We start from the raw sequence: 16,096 nt of genomic DNA, 5'->3' as shown, positions 1-16,096 counted from the left end.
GTTGACAAACCCAGAACTGATTCATTCCGGTGACCTCCTGGCTGAAGGTTTCGTTGAACCCGACAAAACTGTTCACCCCGGAGTGTTCAATAAGGGATCTCCTGGGCTCGATTGAATGTAACAATAACTACAATTGGAATCCAGAAAATCGTGAGTATTCTGTGTGTGGGAGTCAAGGCCGCCATCACGAAAGATATAGATGACAGCATTCTGGATGATCTTATTACACGTGAGTCAGATTTATTTCCCATTTTCTAAAAGATTATTTTTGAAATTCGTTGGTTGGTTCGTTAGTATTATTGTTGCAGTTGAGGGCTGGAGGGTCCGACCGGCGACAGTCGTTTTTTCGCTTGTTTAAAGGTAATCCCTCATGTTGGAGATAGCGCACATTATAGCACATCATTGTATTAATTATGCGCACTACCTCCGACGTGATTCCCTTCCTTAGAATAAGAGAAAGTACGATTGTTGCTGGTCAGATTTTCCAGTTTTCAGAAGCAGCCAGAAAAGTTCGAAAAAACATCCGGATTTCTCGGCCGCGAATTAAGAGCGAGTAAAGGCGCTTTAACCAAGGCTTATTAGCCAGGGCAAGGTGTAAATACCTCTGTCCCATCCCAAAGGACCAAAGGAGTGACATTAACCTTCTTAGCCAAGTCACTCCCAACGATTTATTATATCCCCTTTAAACTGAAACGGTTGGTACGGTTGTCCTCGTTTCTTCCTCCTTTAAGATTAAAAAAATTCGTTGATTAACTTATTCATTAAATGAATAATTTAATTGTCTAATTTTGAAACATCTTCAATCCCAACTCTGCACAGTAGGCCTGGCCGTTTTAATATTTGCGATATATGAAAATATGCTTCAAATATTAATATTGACAAAGAAAAACACTACAGAATAACTGCAGTGTTTTCCAGGATGCTTTTCAATACTGGCTGTGTAAGGGTTAGAATAGAATAGAATAGAACTTCCAATGTGAGAATTCCTCTTCGCGAGGAATGGCTGTCTGGCTGGATGGAACGACAAATTGAAGAATACGTAATTTGTTATACTGACGGTTCTTTGTTGGAAAACCGAGCCGGTGCTGGTGCCTATTGTCATGAAATGAGATTAAACCAATCTCATTCGCTTGGTAGATACTGTACCGTATTCCAAGCAAAAAGAAGAACTTAGCAATGCTATCTATCTTCTAAGGATACCAGGTCATTCCAGTATTACTGGAAATGAATGGGCGGACGAATTGGCTAGAGCTGGCACTGCGACTGACTGCGTTGGTCCAGAACCAGTTCTACCACTGTCGATAAGTTGGATAAAGCACAAGATTCGCTCTTGGGCTGCATCCAAACATGCCAACCATTGGCGTAGCTTGCAAACTTGCGTTCAAACAAATACTTTTCTGCCGGATTTGAGTCCGAAAATATCAAATAATTTGTTGCATTTTTCAAACATAATTTCAGTACACTCAGGTTTTTTTACGCGAGGAATACAGGCAGCGAAAATGAAAACCGCGTAAACTTCAAAAACCGTGTAAATCAGCTCCGGCTCATTTGTGGACTCCTTTCGTGCCTCGGTCCCTATAGCACTCGTCAACTTCTTCGAGTAGAAAGTTTATGGGAATCGTTCCAGCTATAACGTAGGCTGCCTCTGACGAGATAGTTCGATACGCACTAAACACCCGTGTTCAACCGAGATGTGTTCCTCTTCGTCTGCAGTGCCGTCGACCATGCGTCTGAGTATCGATCTGGAAACGCTCGCACGTAGTCGCTTTTTACTGCTGCTGCATCGCGCATAAGTAGTCGATGTGGCTATCAAAGCTTAGCCGATCGTCTATCGTCACTCCAAGTTGCCTAACTTCCCGCTTTGAGTCGACGACACACTCTCCGAGCGAAATTTTCACCTGCTGCACTGCCTTTCTGTTGCTTATCAAACCCATCTCGGTTTGGTGGTAATCTAACGCCAGCTTCTTCTCGCGCATCCTGTTTTCCACAGCATCTACCGCCTCCGTGACGAATATTCGCCGATCACTAGGGGCACAACGTCGTCCGAAAAAACGATAATCCTCACGTCCCGGGGAGGCGCGGCTTCAGCACTCCGTTGTACATAGCATTCCAAAGTGTTGGACCGAGTGTGGAACCCTGTGGAACGCCCGATGTCATGGTTACACTTTTTTCGGTTTCAGTTTCGTAGATCGGTTGCTGACTCTGAAAGCAGCTCCTCAGAAGAATCCTACAGAGATGCTCGGAAACTCTCAGTCTGTGCAGCGAATCAGCTATTGCTGAACAACTATCTCTCTTGACTGTTGGCGTTTTCTTTACGTCCAGCGTAACCACTTCGCAGTAACGGTTTCCTCTTCTCCTTTGCTTCTGCGCAGTCTCCATAGTTTCCAGAACCGTTCGTATGGTGTCCACAGTGGATCTACCTTTCCAGAAGCCGAACTGCATATTGGATATTCTCTCACTCCGTGTACGTTGTAAGCCTGTTAGGAATTACTCTTTCAAGCACATATCCGACTATCGAACAGACATATCGGCCTGTATGCTTAACCCTCCGGAAGTCGCGCAATTGACTCACTGAATGAGCAGCCGCAGCTGCTCTAAGACGATTTCGCCAGATTTTCAGAGCAGCGCGCACTCAGTGCACTAGCGCGACTTCCGGAAGGTTAAGGATCCCAGGGGGCTTGCCAACTTCCAAATGTCTGGAAGCCTAACCGAACCCTAATCTCTCTAGCTGAAAAGCGTGTTGCCGTTAATCGAGTCGAACCCTCGACTCCAGCTCTAGCCCTGTTTACGCCCTTGGACAGCTTTGCCATACAGGTAGTGAGCGTGATCGATCGGAAAGTAGCAGGTCCAGAGTCGCAGCCATTGGGTTACGGAACTGGAATAACTGAAGTGGTCCGCCAGCTAAAATTTCGAAGCGATACAAATAACGTGAGTTGTTGGAGAAAAGGATAGCTGACCATGTCAGGCCCTCATGAGACATTTGTCAAAAGCCCATAAAAGCTCATTCAGAGTCAATCAGGTGTTGTACACATCAGTATCAGTATCTGGGTTGTCCGTAAAGTCATTTGCTCGCTTGAGTACGTCAGTAGTGCTCCACTGCCGTTTACCACGCAGTGTTAACTGTACGCCACAGTTCGGTCGTTGTGAATCTTAGTCACAAAATCTTCCCAAGATTTTTGTTTCACTGACTTGATTTCTTTTCGGGCCGCTGCTCTTGATTCCTGGAATCGGTTCAGTGCTGTTGATCTATCTGGATAGAGATCTCTAGATATCGAAGATGCTTTCAACGTTGCTTAATTGCTTGCCCAATAAATCTTAATTATTATTGTTTCATACCTTGCAGTCCCTTGCTTATTGAATGGTCGTTGCAACATATTGTGAATCAAAGGTCGTATTTAGATCTTGTTTCTAGTAATATCCGATTACAGTCAATATTGGAAGGTAGTCTTGAGAAAGACTGAATAATAACAGCTATCAAATTTTGTGACCGGATCGATCAAAGCTATAGTCTCCGCCAGTATTTAATTTTTGCCACCCCTGTTTGAGCGGTGATCACATCAAACCCCTTAATATTGAACAGACCTTAAACATCTAACAAATTTCTTTGGCAGGCCTATCCTGAGTATCTGATCACATATCAAATCATGAAACCGGAGGACAGTACCAGCTCCGAGGAGCCAGCTAGATGATGGACAATTTCCGCAGTCAACAACATCGGTCAGAACAACAACATACTCTTTGCAAACAGTAGCGCCACGAACAATAGCAACAGCAACAGCAGCATCAATAACAATCACAGCAATGGTATCGGCATCACGTCTACTGCTATTGCAGCAGTACATGCTTCCAGTTTCACCCGGATCCGGTCTACCACGCGATCGACAATGGCCAAGGCGACTGCGGTGCGAGTGTCCACGGGAAAAAAGTTTAGTCAGCTGCTCATCATTACGCCGGCGGTCGTAATTGATACCAGTAACGACGATGGCTATATTGGTCCATTCAATTCCCACGATAGTGGCTGTGGTAGCAGTGGAAGTGACGCTAGTTTGGAGAGCAACCCAGGCAACGAACAGGTGAATGTTAATAGTATTAGTAGTGACGGAAATAATAACGATAAGTCGAATCGATTGAAACTGTTGCCTAAAGTTCGGCAGCAGACAGGGAGTAAAGTGGCGTCATCATCGACGACGGGATGTGGGAATAGCCAGGGTCCTTCTTGGCGCTGGTGTTCGATCATTTGCTCTGCAGTTCGGTGTTTCAGGGCTGCCTCTCATACCCAGCAGCATTTTGGTCCAATTCGTTATAGTTCTAGTGGCGGGGGTGCATCAACTAGCTGCGAGAATTCAATTAGGAATCCGCTCACCGGCGGCAGCACTGGTGGAACGGAGCGTCGTAGCACAAGATTCAACAGTAACCACATCTATGAATATACTATCAAGAGCTATCGGTCCAGATCGACTGAACATGACCGTGTTAATAACAATAACAGTAGTATCAATGATCACGTAAATCGCTCAGAAAGCATGGCGGGCGATAGAGCCAACATCATGTACAAGTTGTGACAGAATTCTGGCGTATCGAAGATTTATTTTATTTTTTTCATACTCTGGTTGTCGATTGAACGAATCACCATACTGCCATCTTCTATGCCCTGTTTTTTTAATTGTTTCACCTTTGCATTGGCAACATGTTCAGTGGCGTATAAATATTGCATCGTAAAACAATTATGGATCATTTCTTTAGACACAGTCCTTGCGTGCCATCCTAACTGCACAACAGTCGATTTACGGCGACAGCTTTTGTACTATCAAAACAATTATCACTGTTTGATTTCTTACGCTACTTGTGTTCGCAAAATTACGCATAAATACATATAACTGCATACATCTATCTCCGATATATACATATATTGAATCAAGTAATTAACCCACTGAGTTAAATGCTTTGAAAGACATTATTAATACCACAGATAGCGAATCAACAATAAAGCGAAAAAATCCAAACTCTAACAAATAACGAAGAATGCTGATTCGACCAACATTTTGTCACTGAATATTTTACTATACTTTCAAGTACCAAGGTTATAACTTCCTGGATTTCAAACCGCAAGCAAAACTGTTAAAATTCTGTGTTTATTTCATAAGTGATTCATATTGGCCAAGAGACGGTGTTTGGTTTACATAAAAAATCATGGAACCTACTCTGAGCGACGGTGTATGGTAGAATTTTAAAAAAATGGAACCTATTCCGAAAAATTCTTAGCGCATTACATTTTCCCGCCACTGTTATCGAAAAAGCCCAACAAACCAGCAAACAGCACTGACCGTGCAATATTGACATGCGCAAAGTGAGAGTACTTATATCTTATAAGGTCATGATTAGCTATTTTGTTTCTTTCCTGTTGCAATTATACATTCGTGAGTTTTGTGTTTGTCAACATACTAAGCAAACTTTACGGTAATTACACGAACCACATTAACTGTTGGAAAGACAACTGAGCAAGTATGTATTCTCTATACTCTAAATTAGTAAGTATATTATACAATTATTCGTCAACACATGCGAACGCGAATTCGACCGACAAACGACGGTATGGTACGAAATGCCAATGACGGTTATTTTTTTTTTTCTTAGGGTAATAAATTATGATGGAGATGCATTACACGTGACGATCGACGCGATTTTCATTTGTGATGACAGCCTTCGCTAAATCGTTCAAACATGCTAATGCGCCCTCTGAATAAGTGAAGCAGGAGTTCAACTTTAAACGCACATCATTATTCAACAGTTGGTCGGATTAGCTTGCGGTCTTCGATAAACTTGTCGTTTCTTTTTCCTAATTCCGTGTTCTCTTGCTTAAGCGACTTCTAATTGTGTTTGTGAACGATTATAGTTTTCCCATTTTTTTTAAATCATGTATTGGTTTATTGATAAAATATCTACAGTTCATTATCTAATCTAAATTGCAATGAATTTGTGTTTATTGCATTTTTACTTTCATTGATGAATTGTATGTATATCACAAACAGTTTTAGAATCGATGGATTTGTAGTCCGAGGAACTCCGTTCAAGGTTGGTTGCACTGAGTCCATGAAATTTTTTCTTCGCCACCCATTCAGCAATGTCGTAAGCTTCTGTTGCAGTAGTGTCCATGCTTGCGTTACCCGAGGACACTCGCTGAATTTGTGTTTCAGTATTCATCAGACGCCGGTGTACCGTTTTCCCATTCACCATCAAGTATAGATCGGTTCGCTCTTGAGATGACAAATTTCGCGCTTTATGGATGTTCATCCATATTCGAGGCCAATCCATTTGATGGTTCTCTCGCTCGATTTTGGGCACTTCCGTGTTGTCCACGTAAAATTGGTGGATGATATTAGCGGTAGGGTTTTGCTGGATTTGGGGAGGGATTTGGGATATGTTCTGTTGTATTAGTTTCAAACAGGAGCAGTCTGCGGGAGGGTTTACCGGAATGGGGTTATTTTGACGGATAAACGACTTATAAAACGGCATAGAGGCGATCTCTGTTAAATGTCTGTTTATCAGCAGTGATTTGCAAATTTTTATGCTTAGGGATTTGTAGCTTGGAGACCTTGGATTCTGTTGGTCCCTAGAATCTAATAGCAACACGGCGCGCGCTTCAGGTGGTGGATAGAAGCGAAGGGATACTGGCAGATTGAATTATTTTTGCTATCAATTCAACTAGTTCCAGACAGATGCAGTATCCTATGGTTGGTGGTTCATTAGATATAATCTAAATTAAATATCATTCAATTTGCACAATGCATTAAAACTTAAGGCAATTAGCCAAAGTACTCGAATCATACCAATTTAAACCCAAATCTAAAGTAAACATCATTCGATTGCACAATATATTGAATTTAAAATTTAAGTGAACTATCCAAAGTATTGGGACCATATCAAGTCAAATGTTCAATATGTGCCTAGTAATTTTAAAGAACCATCATTCACGCGAACCAAACCGTCAAATAAAGTGGCTATGTTCCCAAATATAAGCAACTTAGAATACGTCCCTCCCGTTCTTTTCTTCTACTTCATTTGTCTGTTTTTGTTTTACTTCTATTAGTTTGCTTTTCCACTACTCATGTAAACCAAAAAATCAGTCAATTTAAACGCTTCTACTTAATGTCTTCATTTTTATCTTTTAATTCGGCATATTCCTTTTCCTTTTATCACTATATCTTAACTTAGATTCATTATAACACCAACAAAATCAATTGCATATGCTCTCATATACACTCATAATATCTCATTCAAAACGTACAAACACCGCTAGCCTTCGCGATAACACAAACCGAGTCACAAACGCGAACATGCAATTGTAATCATCCACACATACTCGCGATCTCGCCAACAACCCACCGCTCGTGAGTCGGTCACGTTAGGATGTCCCTGCCCTCGTTCTTAACAGCCTAGATTCATGTCTTCAGTTGGACCAATAAAAAAATGAGGCTCATATTCATTAGACAACACTTTCCATGGAAACGTGACCGGGAACTCTAGTGTTATGGGGGAATTATCTTCTAGTACCTGAACCGTCTGGTCTAGTCTACACATACACGGCCAATATATGTAGGGATCCTGAAAAATTGCAGACGTTCGCCCACAATTTTTCTTGTCATTATTAACATGTGTTCTATTTCACCGCTGCTGCCCGTCGATCTTCATCATCCGCCGTTGGTGATTAGCCTACCATCTTTGGTACCAGACATGCGTGAATCAACCTATGATAATACTGATTGCGAGTTGTTGCCGTTGGACTATAACAAAATCGATTTCGATGCACTTTTGAATACTCTGTCAGTAATCGATTGGGCAGTTCTTTTGGATGGACAGAATTCTGATGATATGGCTGAAACGTTTTGTGCTATGTTAAACAATTGGATGGATGCGAACGTACCGGTCCGTCGCCCCGCTGTTTTACCCGTATGGAGCACGTCTCTTCTGAGAAAATTAAAACGGAAACGTAACGCTTCCCAGCGTAGGTTACGACATCACCGCTCACTTGAAAACAAACGTAACTTTCATTTTGCATGTAATGAGTATCGTCAGCTGAATTCCTCGCTGTATAAATCGTACGTTTTGCGGGTGCAATCTGGGTTGAAACGAAATCCTAAATAATTTTGGAACTATGTGAACTCGAAGAGAAAGCTTTCCTCAATTCCATCTAATGTTTTTCTCCCCAATGTGGACTCATCAATAAGCGATGAGCAATGCGAATTGTTTGCTACTCATTTTTCGTCGATATTTGCTGCGCAATCGGTTACGTCATCAGAACTGGATTTAGCACTATTAAATGTTCCAGGTAACCTCTTAGATTTTGATAGCTTTGAGGTTACACCTGCAATGGTTACAAAAGCCGCAAAGAAATTAAAAAGTACATTCTCGCCTGGCCCTGACGGCATTCCTTCTGTGGTGCTATGCCGTAACATTGGTGCCCTTGCAGAACCGTTATGCAGAATATTCAACCAATCGTTCGATGATTCGAAATTTCCTGCAATTTGGAAGCAGTCGTTCATGGTTCCTGTCCATAAAAAAGGAGACAGGCGTAATGTCACGAATTATAGAGGGATTACCAGTTTATCTGCGGCATCAAAAATCTTCGAGATTATTGTGAGTGGCATTATTCTCGAGAGTGCCAAAAGCTACATTTCTAGCGACCAACATGGATTCATGCCTGGACGATCCGTCACAACGAATCTTCTCGATTTCACTACTACCTGTTTTGAACAGCTAGAGCGGGACACAAGTGGACGTTATTTACACCGATCTAAAAGCAGCGTTTGATTCGATTAATCTTGATATTCTTTTAGCTAAGTTATCCAAGCTAAGTGCATCGGAGCGCTTTGTTCAATGGCTGAAATCTTATCTGACTGGTAGGTCTCTTCGTGTCAAGCTCGAATCGAGAACTTCGTCGTGTTTCACCAACCCATCTGGAGTACCACAGGGCAGTAATCTCGGCCCACTACTGTTCGTGCTATACTTCAATGATGTAATGCTGTTACTTGCACCAGGGTGTAGACTTGCATATGCAGACGATCTAAAGCTGTATTTTACTGTGCGTAACATCGACGATTGCGTTCGCCTCCAATCAATATTGAATCTGTTCGTTGATTGGTGTGAACGAAATAAGCTGACCGTAAGCGTTCCAAAGTGTATGGTTATGTCCTACTACCGTCTCAGGCAACCACTAAATTTCGACTACACTATCAATGGCGAGGTTCTGCAAAGAACTGATCGATTCAGTGATCTGGGAGTTTTGCTCGATCATAAACTTACTTTTAGCCTACACCGTACAGCTGTCATCGCAAAAGCAAACAGGCAATTGGGGTTCATCTCGAAAATAGCGAAGGACTTCACTGACCCGTACTGCCTGAAAGCTCTCTACTGCTCGCTCGTCCGGCCAATTTTAGAAAGTGCCTCAGTAGTTTGGATTCCTTTTCAGTTGAATTCGATCTTAAGGATTGAAAGTGTGCAGCGTAAATTTATTAGATTGGCCCTGCGAAATCTAACGTGGCGCGATCCTTATAATCTTCCACCATATTCTGATCGCTGTAAATTGCTGAACATGGACACTCTAGAACGTCGGCGGAGAATTCAACAAGCGGGATTTGTTGCCAAGCTGCTGAATGGCGAAGTCGACTGCTCGAAACTTCTATCATTGCTAAACATTCGAGTGCCACCAAGACCTTTACGTAATGGTTCTCTTCTCGAGCCTCGGTTTCACCGGACAACCTTTGGTTATCACGAACCGATAACGGCAATGATTCGCACCTTTACGAGTGTTGAGGAGATGCAAGAATTTGGTGAGTCGTCCTCCCGCTTCATCGGACGGATTCGGAATAGTTGCAGGATATAGGTTTAAGTTTTATTTCATGTAGACAATAGTCAGATGAAAGAATAAAGATAATAATAATAATAATATGTGTGGCACATGTGGAATATGACACAAGCATTAAAGCGACCAGGCCAACTGTGCAGCGTACAAAATGAAGATGATTCAAAATTATACGGCAATCAAACTATTCAATTAATGAAGAATTTAATCAACGAATTATTTTGAACCTTAAATAAGGAAGAAACGTGGACAACCGTACACAACCGTTTCAATTTGATGGGGGTTTGATAAATCGTTGGGAGTGACTTTGCTAAGAGGGGTAATGTCACTCCTTTGGTTCCTGGGATGGGACAGCGATATTTAGCCCTGTTCTGACTAATGAGCCAAGGTTATAGCGCCTTTACTCGCTCTTTACCAACCTTATAGGCGCGATGAGGGTTAAATAATCAAAATAAAATAATAATTAAAACATGTTATAAAAAAGATCTCACTAAATTGTCTGCTTCGTAGAATCCTTGATCCAATAATGAACGTCGTCTCTGGCTGGTCGTTAATGATGCTGTATGGCACTATGGTTCTCCTTTTGTTGCAGACAACGGAGTTGGTGTTCATTTAATTGCTAGACACAGTACTAGAGATGGGCGAAACAGTTCACTTCGCAGAACCATTCCCGACTGAACAGTTCTGTAAAAAGAACTAGTTCAGATGAACCGTTCTTCCGTTCAGCTGATATTTTACTTGTATCTAGCGAATGTCTCTCAAAACATTCGATTCTTGGAGAGGAACCAAACAGATGGTGCCCAAACTATTATACCCCTGTATGCTTAACAAGTTCATCAAGGGTAGCGATTTCTTCATGATGTATAACTAGAGAAATAGAGAATGTGATGAGTCGTTCTTCGCCGGTTCCATTCTCGGAGAGCACAGAGAGCGGTTTGTGGGACGGCAAGTCGGTTCATTTTCATTCGTTCACCTAAAAATCGGTCCGAGAAATTCGCCAAACGGCTTTGGGTCAGGTTCAGTTCATTCGCTTTGAAGAGAATTGTGAACTACCGTTCTTTTAAAAAGAACTTCCGTTCGCTCATTCTCTTCGAAGAACCAGTTCACTTGAACCGTTCGCGAACGAATGGCCCATCTCTACACAGTACCATTCATCATTCGTTCATTGGCGACAATCATTTTCAGCTAGGGTTGCCACCTCTGACGAGGCTTTGACCCGGAGATTTTCACTGACCTGGGGGGTAGTGGATTTTGAGTGGCATTAGACGGAAATTGTAATCAAAGCGATTGTTCGGCATTTTAGAGTACTTTACTCGCTTTTTATTACTACGTTACAGTAAAGCTGTAAATTGCCAAGAATACAAAAGCACCAGCTACTCTCACTGTGGAGGATAAGTCGAACGAGCATTGCTTTTCTCCAAACTAACAGGAAAAGGAGAGCAAAGGAGGCAGGGCTGCGGCATCACAAGCGAAGCCCTATGTGGTATCGGTTATTCACCTCCCTCCCAACTCACCTCCCTATCCAACAGTTAGAATCTCTGCAGGAGTAACAATAGCAATATGGTAAAATTGCAGCAAAATACCTTTTTACACCATTTCCGCCATCTAGAAACGAAGGGTTAGCCAGGAAAAATAAATCTGAAGCAGAGTAATAGTTAACTTAGACTTTTTAAATGTTTTGTTAAGAAGCAATTAATTCCAAAAAAATGAAATTATGGTTCTTCCAACCAAACCCGGAGAAATTGATGAAAACCCCGGAGGCCCAGAGATCGCTCCTGAAAACCGGAGTCTCCGGGTCAAACTCGGAGGGGTGGCAACCCTATTTCAGCGGCATGCAGGGATCCTAACTCTTGATATCTTGATTCTTGGGGAGGAACGCATCTGACACCCAAAACCTTCCGCAACTAGTCCGACTCATCCAGAAAACTGATATTCCTGAACAAACCGTCCCAGGATGGCTACAGGTAACTGCTCAAAGGGGTTACTGTCACCAGCGCCGGCTTTCGTCAACCATAACTGCAAACCCAGTTCAAACAATGATTTGGCAATTCTCGGCCTTCGCACAATGAATAAATACTTTTCAAAACTGCAAGAACTGATTTTTATAAATGAAAAATACGTGACAGGTTGTGAAAACGCGTCCATCTTTCGCCCTATCTTCTAGTACCTGAACCGTACACTAAAAACTAAGCAACAAACTCACGGTTCGCGCGATCATTCAAGAACACACGCGAATATGCATATGGCCACACAGTTACAAAATCGAACTTATACACGCGAAATCACATACATTCTGGCATACGCGACAAACACGTGAACATACAAGCGCTTGAGCTTTTCGCGATCTTCCACGCACATCTACGGTTGCGGTCTCACAAACTTGATAAAACCACGGGATAAAATGAACTTTTTAACACTTATAAATTGGCATCACATAATCACAAAATACATGCATTAGCTATCAAACCTTATGGAGAAACATATTGTATTTATTTCTGAACAACCAACAGTAGTACTGTTCAATGCACCTTTTCATCACATTCTGCAGCGCAATTATTTGTCAAGTATACATCAATCCATTAACCCTACCCCAACCCACACCCTGTTCCTTGCCCATGGCGTTTTTGTGGTCCGCATAGACTATTCTGCCATTACCCCTCCTATCATCGGCCTTGGACTGACTTGCGCTCTCATTGCCCCACCAAACGCTGCAAAATGAAAATGAAATGTCTGTTTATCAGCAGTGATTTGCATTTCAACGCTGGTAAGTGCAGTTTTAATCCGCCTTGTGCAAAATTTCGTGCTAGCTGTTGGATATGTACACGGGCTGGGATGCCATGCCAGAGAAAGTTTCGCATCGTTGTAGTAAGTTTTGCCATATGCATGTTAGACGGCGGGAGGATAGAGGCAAGGTACCAGATCTTTGCCGTCGCAAAAGTATTCAATAGCGTCACTTTTTGTACAAGGGTTAGCGATCGCATCGAGTGTAGCCATATCAACCGACTAAATTTTCCCAGTATCTCATCCCAATTCTGCTTGCACATTAAGCGAATAGAATTGCTAAAGATTATATCCAAAAATTTTACAGTGTTTTACGTGATCATTGCCGCATTCTTGCTCGATCTTCGTTAGGAGTGGTTGTGAGTAGATGCTAAACAGACAGTTTGAACTCGGACTCCCTTGCGGTGCCGATCGTTGTATGGGAAAGGCGGCGGAAAGATGCCCGTTATTGAGTAAGCCAGACGACGACATCTCGGCGAGTCGAGAGAGTAAAAAGACTAACCTGCGGTTGAATCCGACCGAGCACATGTTGCCGAACAGGAATCTTCGGTCGACACGATCGAAAGCATGGTCCAGATCGAATGATATCAGCTTGACTCTCTGTTTACGGTGGATTAGTTGAGCAATTATATCTTTTAGCGACAAGGTAGCCTGGAATATGTTGCGTTCGTTGTTAGAGCATGTTTGCACGTCGCTCAGGATTCGGCGGATTCGCATAACATTCTCTATTCTTGCTTTGATGATTCGTGAGAGGAGCTTGAAGTCATAGTTTAGAAGCGATATTGGTCTGTAGGAGCGAGCAGTGTCATCTGTCCCCTTCTTTTTCACGAGAACGACCACACTCTCAACGAACTCATACGATGCCGAGTTCGTTGAGAGTGTGGCCTGTCGCAATTGTGAATATAGTTGTTGGTATTTGCAATGGAAATCGTAGGCCAAACTTGATTTCCATCGGAAGAATGATTTTATTTTGGGTTTGGCGCACGATAGCCACCAGCTTATCCATGACGGGAAGTTGCGTCGTTGGCGAGTCGTGGGAGAGACCAGAACCCCCTGCCGGGTTCTCTTCCAAGGTAGGGAAGGCATATTCGAACAGTGACGGCATTGTGGTTCGTGAAGGGGCACACGTGTGTATTCGCATTTCGTAGTTGATCGCAGAGGCCTGGGCTCACGTAGATGCGACCCAGTCTGGATATCGAGTTGTGTGTTATGTATGTGTGGCCGGGTGTCTGAGGGTTCAGTTTAGCCCACACGTCACGAAGTTGCATTTGTTGGGTGATCACTTGAAGAGACGGACTCGAGTTACTCCCTGTTGCATCGCACTGTCGTAGCACGCAGTTAAAATCACCTACCAAAATAACTGTGGCGGAGGTAGTATGGCAGCGTATTTTTGTAAAACCTCTCCCGCTCGGCTCTCATAGCGGTGCCGGATGGGGCAGGAATCAGAATATATTGGCTCAAATGGCACGTTCCCCGTACATAGTCGGGGATTTGTACCTTGCCGTGTGTTTTCATCATTTCCTGAGCGGAAGGAAAGGACAAGGAGGTGTGGGGAAGTAGAATTGGAAGGGTGGGAAAAATAACAGCACAAAACAAAAATAAACAACAGGTAAGTTAAACTCACAAGTAGTTCAACTTGCCTGCATATAAGCCTAAAGCTCTTTACCACATTGGATAGGAAACTTTAGTATGTCTTTGAGTTTCAGTCGTCCAAACATGGTTTCGTCTATATAAGGACGGCTGAAGACTCGAAATCGCAATTGCGCTACCGCTGGACAGTTGCATATCAGATGATATGAGGTTCCGTAGTCGGATTCACAAAGATCACATGAAAAATACTCAGCGCGCTGAATAGTTGCCATGTGATAATTGAGTTTGCAGTGGCCGGTTAAAGCCCTGGTCAGCATGCCGCAGTGGAGCTTCGAAAAATGTAAGAGATTTTTCGAAACCACTGGGCATGGTTGTTCTAGAAACGCCTTTGTTTGGCGACACGTTTGTAGATTTCTTCAATAATTGCGGTGCTCGGACGAAGCCCAGGACCGTATTTTTCTCTTATCCAACTTGTCGAAATTGGCAGCGCGGGCTCAGGACCAACGAAGCCAATCGCTGAACCTGCCCTGGCCAATTCGTCAGCCCCTTCATTTCCAGTAATACCGCAATGTCCGGGCACCCAGACAAGATAGATAGTGTTGACAATGCTTAGTTTTTCGATTTGGGTTCGGCACGTGATCACTAGCTTGGTCCGGGATTTGTCTGAGCTAAGTGCCTTGATTGCAGCCTGACTATCGGAGCAGAAGTTTATAACTCTGCCGGACAAACTCAGTTGAAGGGCCGATTGCACCCCGCACATAATCGCAAAGATTTCTGCTTGGAATACAGTACAGTATCTACCTAGTGAGTGAGATTGTTCCAATCTCATTTCACGACAGTAGACACCAGCACCAGCACGTCCCTCCATCAGAGAACCGTCAGTGTAACAAACCACTTGCGTTTGTTGTTGTCTTTCCATAAAGCCAGACAACCACTCCTCTCGAGAGGGAATCTTAACATGGAATGTCCTGTAAGGAAAACTACAAGTGAGTGTAATATCGCTGGAAGCAAGAATATCTTCACCCCATGTAACCATTTGTGACCACAATCGTGTATGATATGTGCGGCTGTCATTTCGCCGTCGATGGTGACAAATGATGAAATATTTGCTTTTACCATCATCTTTACCACTCGAACACCAGTCCCCACATGCCACCGAAAGCGTACTTCTCGTCCCACATGATCTCATGGATTGAGAGTACGTCCCCGTACTCTTGGAGAAAGCCGATAATATCTTTGTTCGTTACGTCTTCAGAGAGATTGTAAAGTTTAACTTTCACAGTTCCGTCCTCCAGCGTGATCCGAAGTTTGTAGGTCTTACCGATAGCTCTGCTTGTGTACATTGTCATGGTTTTCGACGATTGCTTGTGCCACAGCGAGTTCGTTGACTTTCACAAACGCACAAGCAAGGCTTCGGCTTGGTTGATTTCGCCCCACTCGAGAACGCTATTAACGAAATAGTGAAGCTCTTCATAGGACGGCTTCCGTGGTAGATGCGCATAATCGATGCGAAACGTGTTTTCGCGACGTCTCATTTTGACACTGATCGCGATTAATTCACTCGAAAAACGGGCCGGCGATGCCCCATTGCCGGTGAGTGAATACAAGTTCAAAAATAATAGCTCGTGCACGGATTCCGATGACCAGCGATACTAAACACGTCTGCTCGACTCGGAGGTTGAGTGCTAATTGACCATTCATTTTGGCGTACAAGATTTTATATAAACTTGAGACAGTCAAACCGCTAACACGTTGGGCCATGTGATCATTCAATGGAAAGAATTTTTTTTTACCTTTTTAACGACATTCAAATAGCTGGAGATACCCTGTAACCCTACTATGAAAGAACTAACTACGTAGTTCGAT

At 43.1% G+C, this 16,096-nt stretch overlaps 1 protein-coding gene across 1 annotated transcript in view; it reads left to right on the top strand.

Moving 5' to 3' along the window:
* The window catches only part of LOC131684747 (poly [ADP-ribose] polymerase tankyrase), a 50,371-nt gene extending 44,702 nt beyond the window's left edge, over positions 1-5,669 (top strand). The window contains exon 11 of the mRNA XM_058967876.1: positions 3,612-5,669. Coding sequence (XP_058823859.1) covers positions 3,612-3,689 — 78 coding nt within the window. The 3' untranslated portion in view covers positions 3,690-5,669. The remainder of the gene's footprint in view (positions 1-3,611) is intronic.
* The last annotated feature ends 10,427 nt before the right edge of the window (positions 5,670-16,096 follow it).

This window comes from Topomyia yanbarensis, chromosome 2, assembly GCF_030247195.1.
Source record: "Topomyia yanbarensis strain Yona2022 chromosome 2, ASM3024719v1, whole genome shotgun sequence".
Taxonomy (NCBI): domain Eukaryota; kingdom Metazoa; phylum Arthropoda; class Insecta; order Diptera; family Culicidae; genus Topomyia; species Topomyia yanbarensis.
The sequence above is the reverse complement of the archived record's forward strand: the minus strand, read 5'-3'. Positions and strand labels throughout refer to the sequence as shown.